This window comes from Trachypithecus francoisi, unplaced genomic scaffold (assembly GCF_009764315.1).
Source record: "Trachypithecus francoisi isolate TF-2019V2 unplaced genomic scaffold, Tfra_2.0 Lachesis_group0, whole genome shotgun sequence".
Lineage (NCBI taxonomy): Eukaryota > Metazoa > Chordata > Mammalia > Primates > Cercopithecidae > Trachypithecus > Trachypithecus francoisi.
The window spans coordinates 172,802,943-172,826,582 of record NW_022681453.1 but is presented as its reverse complement, the minus strand read 5'-3'; the positions used below and the strand labels follow the sequence as shown (position 1 = coordinate 172,826,582).

The 23,640-nt window shown below is 42.5% G+C and overlaps 1 protein-coding gene across 9 annotated transcripts in view; it reads left to right on the top strand.

Annotated features, from left to right (window-relative positions):
- The window catches only part of THRB (thyroid hormone receptor beta), a 385,633-nt gene that overhangs the window by 257,108 nt on the left and 104,885 nt on the right, over positions 1 to 23,640 (top strand). For 7 of the 9 annotated variants that reach the window (XM_033212808.1, XM_033212804.1, XM_033212810.1 and 4 more), the window contains one exon: positions 15,879 to 15,942. The exons of the other annotated variants lie outside the window; for them this stretch is intronic. In XM_033212808.1, coding sequence (XP_033068699.1) covers positions 15,921 to 15,942 — 22 coding nt within the window. In that variant the 5' untranslated portion in view covers positions 15,879 to 15,920. The remainder of the gene's footprint in view (positions 1 to 15,878; positions 15,943 to 23,640) is intronic. 9 annotated transcript variants of the gene reach the window in all.

The window sequence follows — 23,640 nt, the reverse complement described above, 5'->3', positions numbered from 1 at the left end:
AGGTATGCTGTTAAGCTCCCAGAAGAGGGAGAATGGTCTTCATTGAGTTGTAACCATGCATCATTTTCACTGCAATGTGCTGTTATTGTTCCATATATATTATTAGATAACCATAACATCAGTGAGTTCTCAGGAGGAAGATTCACAGGGCTGCTAGCTAAGCAACATCTCAGTTCACTGCCACAGACACTTTGAGCTCTGTGTGGGGCAATTGCCCATCAGTAGGCACTGATGTCAACATGCCTGGAGTTTTCTTTGGCATTATAAGTTCAAAAGTGTCAAAGTTCAGTTTCATACAAAGTAGCTGTTTGTTTTCCAAAACTGCCCTGGAGGCCTAGAAAAGACTGCAGAATTTTGATAGATGTGGAAATTATTAAGGAAAGCCATTTAATCCAAATAAATTGCTCTTGAGGTAGGCCTTGATCAAGAAGTTTCAGTTACATTTCTCTACCAATAAATAGATTTCTCTGGTAGCAAATGAGAGATAAGGAAGGTTCTCTCTCACTCCTAATTCAAAACTCAAGCCAGAGAAAATCCATATGCCTGACCGGAAATAATAATAGCCTACTTCTTTTTCAGCTCTGTCTTTAACACCTTGTATGATGCTTCAGTTAGGTGTGTATTTTTAACAGTTTTATTGAGACATAATTTATATAACAAAGTTTATCCATTGAAAATATATAGTTCAGTGGATTTTGGTGTATTTACAGCCATTTATGTACTGCCGTCACCACAATCTCCTTTTAGGATACCTTCATCCACCCCAAAAGGAGCCCTTGTATCCATGAGCAGTCACTCCCCATCCTTAAACCAATCCCCCACTCCCACTACCCCGCCCTAGCTGAGCACTCATCCACTTCCTGTCTCTAGCGTGTGCCTTTTTTTTTTTTTTTTTTACCTAGACATTGCCTGGCAACTCCTCATAATTAGAATTTAATAAGTGTTTCCTCAAAATCTGTCATTTTTGAGAAAATTTGTCTCCTTTTGTGTCACTGAGCCTCCCTTCCTCCATTCAGCACCTATCCCCAGCACCCCCAACAAGGATGGTCTCCATTTAACAAGTGTTTACTAAGGGCCTGCTATGAACTGCACACTGTGTTAGCACTTGGGGTCATCGGTAAACAGAACGAAAAAGATCCCTGTCCCCATAGAGCTGACTTCCTAGCAGAGGGAGACAAAACAGTCAACAACAGCAGCAGCAAAGCACGGAAGTAAAATGTACGACATGTTAAAAGACGTTAAGTACTGCGGCAAAGAGAGACAGGAGAGGAAGATAAGGGGTATTGGGAAGTGCAGTGCCCAGGGAAGGGGCAGGTGACAGCACTGGGATGTTCAAATAGGCATCCCTGAGAAGTTCAGGTGTTCAGCCCTTAATGGAGGTGAGGGAGGGACCCAAGCAGGTGTTGCAGGCATGAGCATTTCAGGCAAGGAAACATCCTGACACAAAAGGCCCGCTTGCAGGGGCCGCATAGGACATGTTTGAGGAATAGGAAGGAGTTGGTGAAGCTGAAACTGGGAGAGGAGAGACAGAGAGGCAGATGTTGCAGATCCTTGGGGGAGCCAGTGGGACTGTGAGCAGAGGGGTGACAGCAGCGGAATCGTATTCTAACTGTTGGAATGCCATTTTAAACAGAGATGAGGAGGGGCAAGGGCAGTTGCAGGAAACCCCTGGATACTACTTTAGAGGCTACTTTAGGGCCTGTAAACCTAAGTGGCTCTCAACCTTGGCTGCGCGTCAGAATCACCCAGGCCGCTTTACACACTGAGGCCTGAGCTGCAAACACTAATTGGCCTGGAGTGCACCTGGGCACTGGGATTTTTTTTTTTTTTTTTTTTCCCCAAAGATGCGCAGGTGATTTTGATGTGCAAGCCAGGTTGACCATAGAGCTTTCAGAGCACTAAGGAGTCCCCCTGGTTTGACTTTGCAGCTAGGAAACAGAACCCCACAGATGACCCCACTTGCTCATTGGCAAAGCTGTGCTGAGAGGCAGCCAAAGATCTCGCTGCTGTAGCAGTGGCAGGACTGGTGCTGCAGACAGTGTGCAAACTGGGATGGGGCTGGCTGGAGCCCACCTGGATCATCAGACCTTGAGGTCAATCTCATTCTTTGGCTGGATCCAAATACAAACCTCTGAATGTGAGAGCAGGACTTTCTCTCTGCACTTAAGAAAGGGCTTATTGTAATATATCAGGGCAGAAGAGAAGGATAAGGCTTGAACTTCAAGAAGAGGGTATGCGATTCACTCAACAAACAGTGTTTAAGAATGATAGTGACAGTGTGCCAGGCATTGTGCAAGGAGCAGCTGAGAAAAAAATAAGGTTTAACTGTCCTTGCCCAAGCCAAATGGCTCAAAGTGAGCACCATCTAATATTTCAAAATGTGTTATTTGTGGGAAGGCTTTAAATAAGCCACAGGGGAGGGGGGATTCTTCAGTTGCATATCTGAGCTGCTGGCATTTCTAATTCAGAGGGATGAATAGAACATTATTGTGTTGCATCGGCACAAGTACGGCAGGAAAAAAAAAAAAAATGCTTGGAGCCGTGAGCCGAACATGAATCAGCAATCTGGTTCTATTGTTCGGAAAATAATCACCATGCTGGGAGTATGGAATTTAAGAATCATGCAGAAATGCCCTTCCCCCCCACCCCCCTAGCAGGAAACAGACATTGGCTAAAACATGCCATCTTGTTTTTGGCTTCCTGAGCTGAAAAGAATGCAAAAATCTTGGAGAGGATTTAGGGAAAGCTGATTTGTAAATATGGAAAATACAACCCATAAGAAATGGGAGAGAATTGAGACCCAGCGTTGGCAACCTCTCAGAGGTGGCACGCCAAGGGAGTGTTTATTCACTCTTGTGAGCAGGCAGTACAGCTGCCCTCGCTTCAAGAAATAACTAATGTTTTTTGAGTTCCTACTATGCACCGATCACTGTGCTAACTTGTTGGGGGAGGAAGGAGGGTGGTCCCCACCTTTTGAAGACCTAATTGGTGGCGATGGGCAGGGGAGTGCACCAAAACTATAAAGCGGTAGTTCTCAAACTCAAGCATGCATTGGAAACACAGGCCTCAAACCCCACCTTCAGAGTTTATAACCCATTAGGTCTGGGATACAGGCCAAGCATCTGCATTGCTCTCTTGTTCCCAAGTGATCTGATTCTGCTGTCTGCACACTTTGAGAACCCTGCTCTAAGAAAATAAATACAAGGGGCAGGTGAGGAGGGTTCGGTATAGAAGTCCACTAGAAAGGTGCACTTGGTTGTTAGTGCAATAGCAGGTACCCCTTTTTGGATCTGTTCTCTAGCACCTAGCTAATGAGTTTTAATTGGCCATGTGCTTTGGATAAGCCACACTGGCCATGACTGCCACCATCCAAGGAAGGGTGACAAGAGGGACAAGAATAGATTTCTCTGTAGGCCTGAGGAAGTTGAGCCGGACATAATACAGTGAGACATACACATGTGGGCTCGCAGTGGCAGAGCAAATGGCTGTAGGGTTAAGAGGTGACAGTAGGATGACCTGTCTCCACGCTCAAACTCAAGCACTTCTCCCGTGAGCAGAAGGTCTCAACGGAATCACCTGAGTGGCCTTTTCTAAGTACACATTATTGGGCCCGGGCCTGGAGATAGTGAGCAAAGCTCCTCAGATGAGTCTGCCGTGAAAACCCCTCCTTGAGAACTGAGAACCTTTCTGCATCCTTTGTGGTTGTGCCCATACTTACAAGTAAGCAGAGTGCAAAGCCAATCTTTTGGAAAATACAAAATAAAAGTGCCCAATTGGTACACTCCCCTTCCCATTGTGTCACATTGCCATTTTGGTGCCACAGGACTTGAGTGTCCCAAATTCAGCTGTGCCCATTTAAAATGCAAGTGGCCCTCAGTGGGCACAGTCCACCAACAGAACTGGATGTGTTGGCCAGAGTAAGCTGCCGTTCGCTGGAAATGTTCTAGAGAAGGCTAACCATGTGCTGGTCAGGATGGAGAGGTGGGGGTGCCTGCCATGTGTTGAGTGAGTATAGCCTACCAGGATGGCTCCTTAGTTCCTCCAACATGTTCTTAAATGGATCAGGCTGGTGGTTCTCAACATGTGGGCCCTGGAAAGTATGTCCAGATCACCTAGGAACTTCTTAGATGTGCAGACTCTCAGGCACCCCCAAACTAACTGGATCAGAAACTCTGGGAATGGAGCCCCGCAGTTGGTTTTAACAAGCCCTTCACATGCTCACTAAAGTTTGAAAGACACTAGTTTAGCTTATGCTATAGGTAGCTCATTCCTACCTGTAAGTCAGAAGCAGAACAGAATTGGAATGCAGGCAACTGGTCATTTATTCATCTATTGATGAATTCATACAACTCTTCCAACATGTTGAACATCTTGTGCTTATTTGTGTGATTTTTACCTAAGAATGTGAAGTGTTCAGTATCTAGCCAGCTCCTCAGCTATGGTTGGCATCCGTGTAATTCCCAGTGATAATCTGACCTATTGCATCCTCTTATCAGATGATATAAGGGCTGTGTTCTTTTAGTTTTTAGGTTCTTCGTCATAGCCTCCCCATATGATGTGGGCTTAGTAAACTACTGAATAATAACTAAGCCTGATTTATTCCCAGGGCTGCCTTAAATCCTGCTAAGACTTCACTCTGTGTCTCTTTCTCATATTCTCCATGCCACAGTGGTAAGCCAGGCCGACTCACTTGGCTGTGTGAAACTTTTAAATGGCACCTTTAGGTGAAATGTTGTGGCCATGGTCTCACAAAGAGTGGGGGGTGAAAGAGATAATGCAAATCACACTTGTAGACTTTTCACTGATTTTCAAAGCTGTTAGAGCCGTAGTTCCCAAAATCTCTACCGGAGTACCTTGGGTACCACAGCAACCCCACAGAAATACAGTGGGATGTTTTTAATTTTTGAGAGAAACCCAGAAACAACTGTCAGACACCATGCAAATCCAACTATCAAGCTGTTTGGACCTCATAACTTCATAAACAGGGCATTGAAGTATTTCTTTTGACCAAGGGTCACTGTAAAAAGTATTACTGAAACACTAAGAGTGGCATACACTGAGAAAGTTGGGAATTTCTGTTACAGCATGACTTTCCCCAGGTATAGTTTAACTGCGCACATTCTGCATGTGCACGCAACTGCACACAACTGCATGGCAGGATCATGCATTCAAGCCATCGCATTGCAGGAAATACACATTCTGAATTTAAATATTAGCAGGGGAGAAGCTAAAAGAAAATTAGAACTAGTTAGCATCTTTGAGGGGCTTCTTTCCTTTATAACCTTCCTACCCAGATCTACCCATCCCAGCTCCCTGACACAACCCTTAACCAAGGCTCCTGTGATTTTTCAAAATAATAAACAATAATGATAGAGGCTGAGACAGGAGAATTGCTTGAGGCTAGGAATTTGAGACCAGCCTGGGCAACATAGCAAGACTTCATCAAATAATAATAATGATGACCTAAATTATCATTTAGTGTTCCACGTAGGATGGATTAACTCTTGCAAATTTGAACTAAATTGCTCTGGTGCATTCCTGAAAATCACCTTTGATACACACTGTTGAAAGACAAATTCAGGCTCTGTGTGCTATACCATGCACCTGACACCTCACAGAAAACCACTGGAATTTCTGATAAAGAGCCAACAGAACCTTTACCAAGCAGAATCAAACAAAAACCTAATGTGTGACAGAATGCAGTGGCTCACGCCTGTAATCCCAGCACTTTCGGAGGCCGAGATGGGCAGATCACTTGAGGCCAAGAGTTCAAGACCAGCCTGGCCAACATGGTGAAACCCTGGCTCTACTAAAAATACAAAACTTAGCCAGGCATGGTGGCTTGTGCCTGTGATTCCAACTACTCAGGGGACTGAGATAGGAGAATTGCTTGAACCCAGGAGAAAGAGGTTGTTGTGAGGTGAGATCATGCCACTGCACTCCAGCCTAGGTAACAGAGCGAGACTCTGTCTCAAAAAAAAAAAAAAAGAATCTAATGAGTGAGAATGGAGACAAAGTTTCTGAAGTCAATTTCTGCAAGAGCTTTGCAATGTAGCCCCATGTTCCCTGACCCCCATTTGACATTGAAGAAGTAGTGAACAGTTATAACTATATTTATTAGGATAATTTTATTTTCATCTTCAAGGGAATTTTAGGAGCACAGCAGTCTTCATAACATCCCATTTAGGAAGATTATTATTTTTATCCTAGGGATAAAAATCTGAAGGAGCTCACTGCAGATTCCAGAGGCAGCAGAGCACTGACTCAGACTGAGAGACACTGTCTCCCTGGGACAAGATTGAATTTTCTTTTAAATTTCAGATGATACTATCAAGTGGTCAAGTACTAGAGTCTTTTCTTATGACGCCATCCAGGGTTGCGGGAGGGAGTGGATTGTTTGTTACTGTCTTACTCGTTATCAAACTCTTTTTAAAAATCAGTAATAAATCATTTGCTGCAGTCTTAATGTTTTATTTTCACATTCTTGTTTGTTGTTTTTCATGCATGTGTCTCAGTGAGTCACCTAACCACAATTATATGTTCTGGCATCTCGTGGTTTTGCATGGTACCCTCATTCCTTAGGAGTTAATTTCTCTGACATGATGAATGTATTTCCAGTCCGTTCATCACACACACACACACACACACACAACACACACACACACACACACACACACACACACACACACACACACATAGAGCCTTTCTTTAGCAGGGAGAAGTTACCCTACTCTCCACCAGGTGTCACTAGAGTCAGTTTTAACAGCATGCTTTGGCCAAAGGGGCATCTGTTGAAGTGTTTTCCTGCTGTCAGACGTTTCCTCAAACTACCTCTGGGCTGCCCTCTTAAGAGACTATCTTCCATTTCTCAGGAGTGTTCAGAGATGATAGGCCACCTGTAGAGAAAGACAGCCATAAGGAAACTACACTATAAACAGCAGGTGGCCAAGCTGGTCCTTTCAGGTTGGTCTCATAAAACTTTTACTGGCTGTTTTCTTCTTTACTTTTAATCACTACCTTATTTGGCTTAAAAGTGCTCCATGTTTCACTCAATGTGACAATAAATTAGATGTAGTTGATGCTTTTAGATTTGCAGGGGGCTACGTTTGTTTAAGGCCCACTCCACCTCTACCACTGCTGACCTAGTCCTCAACACAGGAATCAGATTTTACTCTGCTTGTAGCCCCAGAACCCAGCAGAGAAGGGTGTAGAATACTACCATTGATTAAGTACGCACGTCTCACTTAGCCCAATGTCGCCTTTGAGATGTATGGCCTTATTCCCATTTTGGGAATGGTTACTCCTGACTCAGTATCCCATATTTAAGTGGCGAGGCCAATGCTCTTTGCAACATGCCATGGTGACATTGCCTGGGAGAGAGGTGGAAAAAGGAGAGGTGAAGGGGAAGAGAGAGAAGAGGACGATGATTTGGCCTGGATGTTGACTAACATAAAGAGTAGAGTGAACTCTAGAATGAGATTGTTGAACTTGAATTGAGAGAGTGGGTGGAGTGGAAGTAAAAGTGAATTATTTTACTAAGAACAGAAAGAAATATTAGCAACAGCAAATGGAGCTCAGTTTCAATCACAGACCCTGGTTGAATTATCTCCCTTCCCAAAGGTAAAACGCTTACAGAAACTGCCTGAAAATCTGAAAATGAAAAGTATAGCTTTGCCATTCAACAGTCATTTGCTAAAGTCTGTTATGTGGGGCGTGAGTCTCCTGCCACACCCAATGGAGAGACTCTGACTGCCTTCCCCTCCAAGAGGTGACCCACTCAGATTAATACCTGGGCTACGGGACTGACAGAGCTTTCACTAGTTTTCCACATTTTTACTAAGTCAGAGTCTTATGTTCCCCTGTAGCCTCATGCCCAGTCTAACTACACTAGCTTTTCATGTTTTTTTTCTCTTACTGATTTTTTGATACTATATTCCCAAATAGGGTTAGTTTTACTGAATACAAAAGGTGGATCACAGTGTGGTATGATTTGAAAACACCTTGCCTCTGTTCTCCTACTTGAGTTCTTAACTGATTCCTATCATGAGAAATTCAACCATTATTTATTCACTTCATTGGGTCCTAGATTTAATATTTAAATGCAAAGGCCTCGGGGAAGGACAACCGGGGCTGCACTTAGGATGCTATAGACTTGGGAACAAATTTATTTCTGTGTCCAAACTTTCTTACTCCCCATAACAAGGTTAAATGAACATGCAAAGTGACGTTGAAAGGGAAAAAAATTTTTCACAAAAGGTAAAATTCAGCCTTGCAAGAGGAGAATGGCGGGTGAAAGAGAAGCAATTTCACCTTTTAATCTTAGTGGTGATGGCATCTGGGGAGGTGGACTCTGTACTGTTCTTGAGTCTTTAAATGACCTCAGGGAGCCTTGAAGTTAGACCAGGCAAGAGCTTCAGTTCCCCATGCCTGTGGGATGATTGAGGCTGGCCAGGAGATGAGGAGATCATAATAATGATGACTATAACAATAAAGAAGTTTCCCAATACATTACATTTGTGTTCTCCTTTTAAATTTACAGGCATTTTCCAATTCCTTTTGTCCTCAGCATAACCCTGAGAGGGCAGGAATTGTGATTTATCTTTACAAATGAGGCTTGGAGAGTTAAAGGAACTTGTCCATGATCCCCAAACTACTAAACTGAGACCCAAAACCATCTGTAATGATGCCCAGTCCAGGAGCCTTTCCTCCATACCTGGGATTGGACTTGTTCTTTAAAATATTTCCCAAATGCCAAGGTCAAAGGTTTGATGTATAGCTCTCCCTCTCCTCCTGTGAGGGGGAAGAGGAAAAGAAGGGGAAACTCCACTTTTACCCCTAAGAGATCCACAACCTCACTGCCCTCCTAGCATGGGGTGCAGACCACCTGGGGGGACAGCCATTTGCATTTATTCAGCTGTGCTTCCAGATGCCACAGACAGAGCTGTGAGAAGGCTTAAGTGGGAACAGGGTGGGGTGAGGGGCTCAGCCCCATCCCATGAACTCCAGTCATGCCCAGCACCCCACAATACCAAGTAAACTTCATAAAAATAATTGCTTGCTACCTAAACACAACTTCAAGACACATCCCCAAGCTATGCCCCCCTCTTACACGGCAACTTCGTAGGAAATCTAGCGCATCCACTGATTCTGCATCTGTCACGTTTGCTCAATGCCAGGTGAGAAGATGGATGTGTCCTTCTCTGAAGGTCTTCCCAGCTTTAATGGTCTCAGGCTAGGGTATGTAATAACATAACACTCAGGGGTCTGACCTTTTAAAATGAACCAAGAGAATTTCTAATGAAGGTTCCCCAACCCACAGCCCCCAACCCAGTTAGTCATGGCTTCCTTGGGCTGCCCAGGAAGCACCTGCTGAAGTATTAACAGATGAGCCCTGTTAAATCTCATCATCTGATACATCAGGCTGCATAACACTCTGCTATCCTTCCTCCTGAGACAGCCACGGAGAAGAAAAACTAAGGAAGACAGTTTGAAAAGGCCACAGACCCCTCTCCTCTGAAAAGGTTGATGAGCTGTGAGGGGAAGCATGTTTTGATTCAGTGCACAGGTTGGATAAACAATGACTCACCAGGTCTACGTGGAAAGATTTTTCATGGAGTGATTTTTACAGATGTCCCTTCAGTGCTGTAGTTTCGATACAGAGAAAGGAAACGCAAGGGGACAAAGGTGTGTGGTCAGGGCAAGCGCGCTGGAATTCTACAAGAAGGAGTTCAGGTGTTCTCTCTGGCACTGGTCTAGCCTTGTGACCTTGAATACTGAGACAGGAAAGTGTTGGGTAGGTGCAAAAACAAAAGCAATTAGAAGTAATGGCAAAAACAGCAATTGCTTTTGCATCAACCTAATAGTAATGATCCCACTCAAAGAGGTGCCACCAAAGGGTGACCCTCCCAAGCAGGCCTCCTCCACACTGCAGCAGGGCTGCCTTTCTCACACTGGATCACTGCCTAAAGACTTTCCAGGGCTCCCCATTTTTCACAGGATAAAGCCCAAGTTCCACAGCAATTCTTTCAAGACCATTCACCATCTGGCCTGAAACTGCATTTGCAGTGTCATTCATAGTCACTTCCCGCCCCGCTCCTACAATCACATACCGTTTACTCTTTTGGTGCTTCTGAGCCATGCTTTTCATCCCCTGCCTGGAAAAAAATCCCAGCTCATTTTCCCAAAGCCAAACTCAAGTATCACCATTGGGTTCCCTCATACAGGTGTAATTAATCACAGGCTCTTCAGTGCCTTCAAACACATCTTTTATCCCTCTTGTTCAGCTCTTCTGTCCCTGAGTTACAGGTTGGCTCTTCACCTAAGCCTTGCAGGAGTGGGCTTCATGAGGAATTCATTTTGAATGATCTAAAGCCTGAGTTGGTGTCTGATGGGGTTAATGGGACAGCCCTATACCAGATCCTTGGGTTGATGGATTCCTCTTCAGCCTCCAGGCTTGTTTTTAGAAACTCATCTTCCACCCACAAAGGAATCTACTGCTTGTAGGTTCTCTTCTCTTTGCTCCCAATCAAAAATAGCTCTTGTGTCTCCTTTTCATTCTATTCACTAGATCACATTAACATCAACTTATATCTTTTCCATTAGCGATCTGCATTTTAAGATTGATCAAGTCCATAGCCAAAGCGTAATATGGCAGCTGTGAGTAGATTTTGCACCTGTAAAGTATCTGTGAACCCTCTGAAAATATATACCAAATCACTTGCCCATTTTTCAAGGGGAGGGGCAAGTGATATAATTAAATGGAAATGAAATTTTTCATTACATTTCTTGAGGAGAGCACACTCCCTAATAGCTGAGATCACTCAGCTAAAGAATGAAGCTTTAAAGGAGAATTTGAAGGGAGTGAGGGACGTGGAGCAGGATTTTAGCTTGTCCCTGGAGCCATTTCATACACACGGCGCCTACTTCATTGCAGCTTAAAGACCCAGGTCTTCTCAAGAGGGGCTTAACATGCCCTGAGAGCAAAAAGCAATGCAAGGTAAAGAGACTGTTCTTCGGTGTGGCTGCCCCAGCCTACGAGACATGTATCTTCTTAGATGTCAGGTAGGGCAGGGAAAGGCCCCTCAGTAGTCTCCAAGCATCTCTCCACCCGTCCTCTGTCCACTGAACATGCCTGCACTCTCTTCCACGTGACAGCTTCTCAGATATTTGAAGACCACTCTCTACCCCTCATGCGACTCTTCCCTTTTCTAGGTTTCCTTCAATGTTTCCTTAAGATATATTTTCCATCGGCCAGGATACTGTACATGAGACATCCCTCTTAAAATGTAGCAGCCCACATGTGGTCTGACCAACGTCCTACAGGCTCTTTCCTTCCTTTCTTTCTTTCTTTTTCTCTTTTTCTTCCTCTTTCTTTCTTTCTTCCTTCTTTTTATCTTTTCTTTCTTTCTTTCCTTTTTTTTTGAGACAAGTTCTCACTATGTTGCCCAGGCTGGTCTCAAACTCCTGGGCTCAAGCAATCTTCCCACCTTGGCCTCCCAAGTAGCTAAGAGTATCAAGTGCATGCCACAGTGCCCAGCTACAGGCTATATTTCTGTCCATGCTGCCCAAGTTGCTGTTAGAGTAATTAGCAGCAACGACAGTTCACAGTGTGGCATGGAGCCCAAGGCCTTCCAAAGTCCCTGGACCTATTTACTAAGTGTTGATAATAATTCCATTTACTTTTCAGTTTCAGAGGATTCAATAATAACTTTACCATCATTTGTATTTTTAAAATACAAACGCATTTTTTGTGTTTGAGAAGTGAATGCCTGCTTTTCTACTCTTCCAATGAGTGGAATGAGCTTTATTTAAGGGATACAGCGCTGGGCTGAGAACGGGTAGAACTGGCAGAGGAAGGCTCCACCTGCATGATTCTCAGCACCACCCCTTGGCACATGGCATCTGTGACTTTTATTTTTAGCTGTTCCTTCCCAACCAGCTTATAAAATGAATTGTAAATTCCTTGAGGGCAGAGAGGCTCCAATCTTAACCTATCTGCATCCGCAGTGTTTATCCCAGTGTTAAATGCTTGTATCACATTCTTCACAAGTCTTGTTTCTACCTCCTAAATGGCACTTAAACACCTAGGCCTCTCACCATCTCCACCACCTCAACTCAAATTCCAGCATCTTTTTCTCTCTTCTGGACCTTCCGTGGCCTGACCAGTCTGCTCTCCACCCACGAGCTGCTGTAAAGCTTTAAAAACACACATTGGGTCATATCACACCCCTGCTTAAAACCTGCGTAACGTAAAGTCGCCACCCAATTTTTCTGTATGGAGCTCATTCCTTTCAGAGTAGTCCATGGGCCTTAGGAGCACAAGGATGAGAACAAAGGGTTAAATCATAACCTGGGGAGAGGTCTATTTAAAAGAAGGGCCTAAAGGCCTGGGGTCACTTCCACTCAAAATCCTCCCCAAATAAGCCCAAGTAGAAATAACCTTTCCTTCTCTCATGGCCCCAGACCACTCTGAAGAGACGGGTAAGGTGAAACCTGTATACACGTTTGCACTTATTTGGTGCAATTCTCTCCCTCTGTTAGTTTAGAAGCTGCTTGTGGACAGGCCACAGTGTTGTCTTTGAACAAAACCTGAACAGAGTAGCCTCAACCAAGGCCTCACGATAACCAAACAAATGAATGACCTATGTTGAAGGAATATTCTCCACTTGGGTAGCACTTGCCTAGAAGACTAAATGGGATGGCATTTCCCTTCCCCTGGTGCTGAACTGTTGAAGTGGTTAAAGGACCATCGACTTTGAAGGGCCGTGGTACACCGACCCACACTGGATCTAATTGAAAACACTTCCTTGACCAGAAAAAAACAGGGCATGTTTTAATGAATGACACACAGGTGCTAGGTATCAATCCTTCATTAGCATAGCCACTCCGTTCTCACCCATCAAGTCCTTGACCCTTCCTCCTCCCTGACCTACAAAGCCCTTCACTGTGCTTGTTTCCTTCCTGGCAAGTAAAGAAACTCACCTTGCTTTACTTTAAGTGCTTTTGGACTTTGTTTTCTCCTTTGATCCCATGATTTGCTGGTGAGCTCCGGGCCTCTGCCATGGCTGTGGAAAGGGCCATCTTGGGATTCCCCTCCTCAGTACAGAGCACTTTACCAACACTCACCACATAGGATAGGAGACCAGGAAGGGAGGCCTGCTTTCCCTGAGGGATTGTTAGAAGCTTTACTTGAATTACATTGAAAACTCTAGAGCTCACTGAAGGAAAAAGGTACTAAATACTACTAAATACTAAATAATACCAAAGTACTACAGTAAAAGTAACACTAGTATACTATTAATATTATTAGTAATACTATTTCTGTTATATAGTAATAGTAGCACTAAAATACTAAAGTACTAAATTGTACTATGCTTGAAGGAAAATAGTACTAAAAAGAAAACATTAGTACCAAATTTTGTGGTGATAACACTTTTTAAAGTCTCAATAAGAATTAAGATTTTTTTCCCTGTTCCTAGGTGCTTTCTGCCCCACACATAATAATTGCCTGTAGTTCATATGCCTTTTCAATTGGAATTTTGAAAATGAAGATATTTTTAACTGATGATATCACAAGGACATAACTGGGATTTTATAGCTTTGCCTTCTAGACAATAAAAAGCATACAAAACTATGCTGACACGTTTGTATTAATGTTGTATCTTAATATTATCAGTCAGGATTCTTTTGGTTGCAAGTGACAGAAACCTGAGTCAAACTAGCTTATTGTAAAAAGGGTAATATTTTACTGAGAGCATCCAAGGAAGGACTGAGTAGCCAAATCCTTGGAGGGGCAGAAGAGGACACAGCTGGGCCTCAGGAAGAGCCGAGAGGCGCCACGGCTTTCTCCTTCCACTTCAGGCTCTCTGTGAATGTCAGATGGATCCTCTCTCTCACCTTTAAATGGACTTTTTCCAGGTGGCTGAGAGATAGGGTCTCAGTTTTAGAGTTTTAACTTCTGATAAATTATGTCCCTAGAGAGGAACTAGATAAAATCTCTCTGTCTCTCCCTCACTCCCTCCCTTTCTTTCATCCTGAAAAATCATCTTATTAGTCCACTTCAAGTCTTGAGCCAGTTTGGCCAGAGGTGGGGCACTATGGTGGGGCACAGTTCAAACCAAGTTCCTCCACCTCTTTAGAATATTCAGGAGTGGTAGCACGTGAAAACATGGCAGCTTCCATGGGTTGGGAGGGGGAGGTTAATGGCAGCGCGGTTTCTAAGAGGAACAACAGGGTCAGGACCCACAATACTGTAGATACGACCTGTGCTCTCACCTAAGGCATCTCAGAACCTGGTGCCTCTCACTCAAAACACTGCTGGACAGGCGAATAAGGATGGGACAAAGGGCTTGTGGTAGAGATCCTTGATGAGCTAATCAGAGGCAAGAATGCATTTTCCTAGCAGTGATTACTCATCCCCTGCATCAGATGCCAATTTGGCAGCTTACACTTCGCTATGTCAACTTCATTCATCTTATTTTATTTAGTTGTTCAACATATATTGTTGAGTACCTGTTACGTATCTGACATTCTGCTCAGTGTAGAAGATATACACATGAGAAAGGCAGTCTCTGCCATAAAGAGATTACAGTGTGGTGGGAAAGGCAGCCATGTAAACATGTAATTTCCACAGAATGGGACAAGAAGTATGATCGAGGTTTGAAGTCATTGCTGCAGCATTAGATGTGGAGACAGAGCATGAATGGCTATGTATAAATGTGCGTTGTAAATATAATCCACACACTTCCTCTGCCTCCTCCTTCTTCTTCTCCAACCAGTTATTTAACAAGATTGTTCCTCCCTTTCATGTGCACAGTGCACTATAGATTACCCAGCACTTCCACTCACATCATCTTCAAACCTCAGAAATACCAGCCTTGTGAAATAAGCAGAACAAGTATCAGTTCCTCATCTTACTGATACTTGGAGAAATCGTGTTTCCAGTGCTTTGAAATTACTTCTGATCCCACAGCTGGTAGTATATTACAACGTTGGACCTCAAGCCCATGCCTCAGGCTTCAGTGCTATTCCTAAGCCAACGTCCTACCACCATCCACCACTGGCCACAGAACACACTCCAGAAAAAGAAACCTAATCCTAATCTGTCTCCAGCAATATGCTGAAGGGCTGTGACCCAGGTTCATCACCGGCCCGTGTCCATCTGTGTCATCCGTCTGTGTGCGGCCTTCCTCGGCATTATTCCCTGGGTCAGGGCACCTCTGGTCACTGACGCGCACCAGGCCTCCATCCCCAGCCTGAGGGCCAAGTCTCTCTGTTGCTTTTGGATCTCATTAAGGTAGTGGTGAGCGGGGGAGTTCAGTTCTGATGAGGACAAGTCATAAATGGGCAGATGAGAATATGGATTCAGTTCTCTAGGGCAGTGTGTCTATGACTTTCAAGTGCACATGAATCACCTGGGGGTCTTGTCCAAATGCAGATTCTGACTAAGAGGATGCCCAAATTTTCTATTGCTCACAAGCTCTCAGGCAATCCCGAGACTGCTGGCCCACAGACCACACCTGGAGAAGCAAGATCTAGATTAGAGATGCTAATACATCTTAGCCACTCTTGGGATAAACAGCAAGTCAGTGGGCTGGTAGCTGTCTTCAAAAGCTGAGATGGAAAAATTTGACCTTGAAAAAAAATGTATTTTTAAAACATGTTTATAGAAGGAACCCTGAGATGAAAATTAAGAGGTCTTACAAATTTACACATATCACGTAGCCCACCTATGCTTCAATGTCCCCAGTTCTGAGTTGAGAGTAACAAATATTGCTTCAAGGTGATTAATGCATATGATATTGTTTGGAACAAAACCATTATGGAAAATGCAGAGTGTAATCTGTGATTTTTTTTTTTTTTGTATTTTTTCTTTGTAGGAGATGTCAGTGAAAAAAGGGATCCAGAATGATTACTAACCTATGACTCCCAACAGTATGACAGGTATCTTTTTTTTTTTTTTACATTTTCTTTGTTGTCTCCATTTTTGTTCCACCTAAAGTGAAATTATAGGTTCTTAAAGATTAACTTGCGAGTTTTAGCCACCATTATTTCCAAACCAATAAGTGTTATTAAATCCTGTGAATACATCCCTACAAATGTACTTCCATGTTCTTCTGACATTATAAGATGCATCCTCCCCAGAAAGGTGATGGAGAGGAAATGACTATTCATTTTTAGCCATCCTTTAGCCATTGAACACTAAGTTTGCTATTGTCTTTTCTTTTCTTTTCTTTTTTTTTTTTTTTTTTTTTTTTTTTTTTGAGACAGGGTCTTGCTCTGACACCCAGGCTGGAGTGCAGTGGTGCACTTATAGCTTACTGCAGCCCCAGCCTCCCAGGGCTCAAGTGATCCTCCCACCTCAGCCTCCCAAAGTGCTTGGATTTACAGCGAGCCACTGCACACAGTGTATGTCTACTTCTTACAGTCATTCCAATTAATATAATAAATGGCTCTACATACTTTGTGACCACAGAAAGTATATATTTTCAAAGGTTGGCTGTTTATTCCATTCAGCAGTAGAGTCAGAATGGGATAGGATTAGGTCATGTAAGGTGTAAGTCAGTTATAAAACTCTTAGCAAGGGTCAAAGGAGAGACAGAATGATCTTGGAGGAATACAAGGTTGCAATAGTGCAAATTCTTTGTGCAATTTATAGAGCGATGGTTGTACACTCAAAGGTACCAGGGAACAGGCCGATAACACCAGTGATGGCAAAGGTTGGGTAAAAGGAAAAACAAAGCTGGAGAACTCTAGTTCTCTCTAAAAGGAAGCCACCTCCCACTCTAGGCAATCACTGACAAGAAGGAATGAAGCCCCATGTGTCCACAGATTTCAAATTTGCAAGAGAAGTTGGAAATTCAGATTTTAAATGAAATATCCTAAATTTTAGATGTTAGCAAATAACTTATAAAAATTTTATAGACGTATGGCTCAGTCGAAATATGTCTGCTAACTAGAATCAAGCCATGAGCTGTCAGTTTATGATTTCAGCTACATACCTTCCAGCCTAGCAGCAAGCCCACCACTGTCCTTTTTGTTACCATGGCAGCAGGGCAGGTCCCCATAGACCTCTGTGTGTCGAGGATGCAGCCTGACCTTTGGTTATCTATTCATGTCATCACCCTGTGATGAACTAAACATGCAGGACAGATTGCTCCAAGAACTTATTATCCAGTAGACCTGAGAAACTGAAGCAACTGGCAGTTGCCACTCAGCCTTCTGAAAGTTTTGAAGCCTCCCAGTGACCATAAACTTTATCTCTCCCAGCATCTTTGCCCAGCCTCTCTACCCACCCATACTGGAGCTCCTGATACAGCAAAAAGATGGGGTGCCTGGGCAAACCACAATGATTCATGCCTGTAGGAGGTGAGGGCATCGGAATCACATGTCTTATTTCACATGAACAGGCACCAAAATGCACCCACTCCGACATCTATTCCACTGCCAACTAGGTCAAATTCTCCGCCACTAAAATCGCACTCCTTATGTCATAAACAAACACATTCAACCTTCGCTACAGCCTCAATGTTTCTGTTGGGATGAATGGGAATCTTAGTCAGAAGGAGGGATGGCCTAAGTCTTCGCAAGCACACACGGGTGTGAGCACACAGATACCAGACAGCAGGTAGCCACTCTGCAAAATGGAGGGACAGTATTCCTTTCTGATAAAGGACAGGGTGAGAGCAGGTGCTATAAGGATGGCTCTCTCTACTCCATGATAATTTTGCCCACCTAAAAAGGTGTCCAAAGATTTAGACTCAAAGAACATACCCCAAGACATATGAAATGGCAAAACATGGTATAAAAGTAGGTAATAAAATGGTCTTCGCTTGCTGCAGGGATTAGTTCTAGGTACAGCGCAGTTCATCTAGGCAGGGTGACCATTCATTCCAGCGCCTCTGGGTCAGCCCCTCTGGCAATTTTTGTTGTTGTTGTAAAGGGCCAGTGAATAAATATTTCTGGCTTCGCAGCCCATACAGTGTCTGTCATAATTACTCAATTCTGCCATTGTAGCATGAAAAGCCATAAACTATATATAAATAAATAGGCTTGGCTGTGGTTTACTAGAAATGTATAAAACAGGCAGCAGGTCAGCTTTGGCCCATAGTTTGTGGACCCTTGTTCTAGAGTCCAGGGTGGTGCAGGCAGTTCCCTTCTAGCTGCAAACCATCTCATTACTGAGCAGAACCCCCAAGGCTGAGTGAGCTTGAGAGCTGAGCTAGGAATCTAGGCCCACTCGCAGACAGCTCTAGGGTAAGCCAGCTTTTCAGCCCGTCTTTGTGGGAGCTGGGATGCTTTCCTCACAGACTGAGCCAGAACCCCAGCTGCCTCCTAGTGGAGGAGGGAGTTTTCACTTCCAGCATTTGCTTCATAGTGGAGAAACTAATTGTAGCTCTATTTTCAAAAGAAACATACTCCAGGCACATATACATGTGTCTGAAGTATATGTGTGTGTGTGTGTGTGTGTGTGTGTGTGTGTGTATATACACAGTTTATGTTAGTGGGCTTAGATGAGAAAATCATTACTTTAAATGCCCTTATTTGTGTTTGAGATAAAACAATGTTCTTTTCCCTCTTTTGATTGCAGTGGGCTTAGGGTACACGTTTTAAGAAACCCAAAGGAAGACCATAATGAAGTTATAAGCTGTCAGAACTAAGTGCTTGATCTAGGAGCATACTTCAAAGGCCAAATATGTATATTTTTTCCTTTGAAAAGCATAGTAGGTAATATTACTGCTATTCAACACAGGAAATCAATTAAACCCTTATGAAAAGAAAACCATTTTTTAAATGATCAATAGTTAATATTGAATCTATTTTCCTAAAACAGAACAGGTCAGCATTTTCAGATGAAGGAGGCATGTTTTTGTAGGCTCTTTCAACCATAGTGCTTATTAAATTTATGTACTTTGCACTAACTCGAATGAATAATTGTTTATTTTTTGAGGTTACTTAATATCAGCTACAGTAGAGTCAGATTTTGCCCAAATTTTCTGTTTTACGCCACCTAATTTGAAATTAGGACTATATGAAATCATTCATCAAAAAATGCGCTTCCCTCCAACCTTGGCAGAAACAAGAAAAAAAAATACAATTCTTAAAGAAGGAAGTAAGAAAGTACCTTAATAGAGTATTTTATCAGTCTGGAATTAAGCATCACTTCCTAGATAATATGAGGGAAATTCTGCTGACATTGATGACAATATAATGAGCTCTATTTTGAATAAAACCATGATCCACAGCATAGGGAAATTTGTTCTAAGATATGAGTAGCTAAAATGTTAAATACCAAAGTTAGAGGCTTTTGGCCTTGACTGAACAGGAAACCAAGAATTCAAACTGTGCTGGGAGAGGCAAATACAAGGACCTATTATGTTTGCACTGAACCTGGCTGTAGGAAATTAGGATATGGCATAAAGCTGGCAAAGTATTTGATGTTTTCATTGAAACTGGGCCTCCAGTAATTTCAAGTCACTCTATTATGATGCCTTTAATGTGAATCATGTATTACCGATTCAGTTATTTAACTCAGACTTCTTTGTGACTTGCTTGTTTGTTTAACTTCCCTCCTGTGGGAAAGTATTTTCTTTGTCAAGGCATTATTCTTGAGTATCCCTCAGTAGCAGGGAAAGGATATGTGCCAAGATACATAGGAGCTTTCAGATGTTACCCCAATATTTTCCACCATGTGATCTTTGTACTGTTTCTTGTGAGCTTGCTTTGGGAGGGGCTCATTTGTTAAGCAAAATTGAGAACAACAAATTTTTTTAAATTTCCCTTATTACTACTGAGGTTGGGCATTTTTTACACATTTATTCGCCACTCGCATTACTGCTTCTGTAACTTGCTTGTTCATAGTTGTTGTCCATTTGCCCACTGTAGTTTTTGTCTTTTTCTCATTAACTGTAGAACCTGTTTATGTGTTATGGATATATGAGCTCTATTTTGGATTAAACCATGATCAACAGCATAGGGGAATGTATGCTAAGATGTGAATATGCTACATGTTAAATATCAAAGGTAGAGTCTTCTTTTGCTAAGTTAACTAAGCAAGTCACTTCATCTCCCTAGATCTTGAATCCCTTACCTTTGACATGAGAAAGTGAAAGCAGTTCATCCCTAGTTCCCCTTCCACTTCTAAAATTTGAATAGTTATAAATCACATGTTCCTAAAGTAAGGCATACATACACTGATGGTTGAGTATAAAGAAAAAGTGAATATTGAGGCAATGCATTTTGTGTTTTGAGACTGTCCTACTGAACAAGTTTTTCAGAGTCAGACAAAACATTTAAGTTGGGAAAACTCGGCATTTTATTGTGAAGCCCATGCCATTTCTCAAAGGTGAAATTGTGAAGCCCATGCCATGTTTCAAAGGTGGAACTTCAGGTGTCCGTTAGATTTTTTCAACTGCTTCTTCATGGCCATTTCTTCCTTCAGAAAGAGTCACAGTGGTGTATATGTCCTACAACCCACATAGAATGGCTCTCCATGGCTTCAAAAGGTTACTGACTGCAAAATAATGACACCATTCAAAAATAACTAATGTTAACAGTGTACATATTGTTCACGTTTCCTGTTGTCAATAAACACGCTTCCTCAAAAGGATTTTGTTCATGACCACTTAGTAATTCATCATATGGTGATATAGTCCCTGATTGTTAGGCTATTAACATAATATTGTTATAAATAATATATGATGAATACATATTTATTACGTATATATAGACATGATGAATATATAATGAACTGCCTTGTACATAATTTTGCATCTTTCTGATAATTTCCTCAGGATAAACTCTACTGTATTAAGAGAAATGATGGATCAAAGGGACTGAACGGCTTTAAAAACTTTTTCTGTTTTCAAATTTTAGCCAGATTATTGGACCAACTGAGACATCCAACAGCAGTTCAGCCTCCGTTTAAGTATATATCCTTCAAATGTAGAAATGTTCAGTGCAGTTAGCCTATTTGTTTGTTTTTGAGAAGGGAATTTATTAGGCAAAATTGTATCAAGCCTTTCAAAACTTTATATTTTTCTTCTTGATTATAAATTTGACTGTATACAACACACACACACATTGATTGGTGACTCAAACTTCACCTTTTATAACATAACCTGTTTGTTTAACTTTTCTGTTGTGGTATTTGTCTTTTTCTTAATGATTTAGATATTAGGGAATTAATTCATTTTCTGTCATAAACAGTGTATATATTTTTCTCAATTTATACATATCTCTTCTTTTTGTTTATGGCAATATTTAACCTTTTTAAATTTTTCTTCCTTTGAAATAATTTTATACTTACAGGAAAGTTGCAAAATTAATACAAAGAATTCCAAGCCATCCTTTACCCTAAGTCTTAAAATGTTAGCATTTTATCACATTTGTTTTAATCTTCTTTCTCTCTCTATCTCTCTCTAATTTTTATTTCAAACCATTTACAAATAAATTGTAAATATGGTTCCATAGCATTTTTGGACATACGAAAGTTTTTAGTTTATATATAGTGAGTTCTACTGAGGTACCATCTATGATTTATTTCTTTGTTGTCAAACTTAGTAATATCTTCTGATGCGTACTGAGGGACAGACCTCAATGGGCTCTTTGGAATGTGTTAGCACTTTTATTTCATCATGTAGTTCTTTTTCATTAGATGCAGGAATGACTTGCTGAAAGTTGAAGATTTTTCTCTCTCGTACTTACCTTTAACTCTTGCATTCTTACCTTTGTGCACCAAACACTCACACAAAGTGGTGAGCCTCTGAGGCAAGGGAGGGCAAACCTGATTGGTGGAGGTCCTTCTGTCCCTTCCCCCAAAGTCAGAACAGCCAATCGCCAGGCCTTTGGGCTGGTTACAGGTGTAGATGAAGTAATAACAGAAGCCAAAGGAGACCAGCAATGCAGAGTGCCAACATGACCCTCGGCTCCCCTTCCCACAGTGCTATAGAGCTGGGAGGCTTTAGATAGATGGACACACTCCTGGCATAGCCATTCTGAAGGGAAGTCTGGAGGTTTATTGCACTTTCTCCTGAATTCCTGTCTCCCCAGATGTGATCAAAAATAAAACGTGGCCTTGGATTCCATACAGCCATCTATACACATTACAAATGTTCCCATGAATAGTTTGGCAGAAAGAAAAATAGCCCAAATAGCTAGCTCTACTGTTGGCTAAGCTTTGGTTTTATTTCTTGGGTATTTAACCACACAATGTGATGAGGGCCTTTTTGCTCCTCGCTCTGCATTCTGTCACTTCTAAAATAAATAAAAATCTCACTGTCAGTAGGCTAGAAAGGAAGCATCCATCTTCCCCCAAATTCCTTGAGGGCAGAAGGGAGGCTGTTACACACATCACACTGAAAGTCTTTAAATTCATGCTCGGACATCTCTCCCACAGATCCATGCCTCACAGGAACTGCTGAAACCTCACATCCTCTTCTCCCTCTCTCCCCAGAGGCTAAAACCCTGATGAGTCTGGTGTACACACTGCCTCCCCTCCCCACTGCAGTCAGAAATCTGGACCCTCCTCTCCCCTCCCTCTTCTCCCCACTACTGCCTCCATCTTCAATATTGTGAGCCTCTTCTCTCCACTTCCTCGATATGTATTTCCTTTTAAAACCCCACTCAGCAAAATAAACAGATCTTCCTTGGGACCCCACTTACCTTGGAAAGCAAAGGAAGGGAAAATCATAAATATTTGTCATCTTACTTCTGTCACACATAAATTGGTAGAAGAGAAAATCACCCCTCGACATCCATCCAGACTAGGGAAGAGAGGAGACCAGCGCCTCAGTTCACGAGTTTCTCCAGTTTCTACCATAATAAGGGGCAAATCAAAAGACCACCAGGAAGAATTTCTGTACTGCTAACACATCACCTTTTTCTTTAAAAGAAGAGCAAATGCTCCTTTTTTCCTCATGAAACAGAAGGAACGGTAACTCTTCATGCGGTGTGACTGGGTAAAACATGCCCTGTGGGCTACCTGAAGAAGGACTGGTCCTCCTGTGTTCTGACTGTCTCTGTCCTCATCCCTCCTCTTTAACTTCCTGAACTTCTCTTGGAAGAGAAACTTACTACAGAAAAGTAGGGAGCTTCTGAAAGAGACCAGATTAACAAAATCTCACCAAATCCAGTCAGACTAACGAAAACCTTCCCTCAAATCTCCCAGCAACTCTTAGACAATTACTTCTAGAACAACTTCAGTTTCCAAATTTGAGCTGCAGCTAGGTAATCAGGAAGTTGATATGTCTAAAGGACAAGCCTTTACAGAGAGTAGAAGATGGGAGCAGAAGAGTGAAAAAAAAGTTCTTTCTCAGCAACTCCTGTATTCTTCCTAGAAGGCACCCTTTACAGAAGGTACCCTTCCTAGAAGGCACCCTTTACAAAGCTGGCTTCTTCTCGTACTCCAACCGCAAGCCACACCCAACCCCATTCCACCTCCACTCCCACCACTACCACAATCACCATCACACCAACCTCCACTACGATTATTGCCCCCCACATCATCATCCTCATTATCCCCACCATCACCATTCCGATAAATTCATCTCAGTCTCCTGCAAGCCCTGCTGTAACCAAGTGCTGCCCAGCACATCTCTACCTGATTTCTTTTTCCTAGCAGTCACAAATAACAACTGTAAC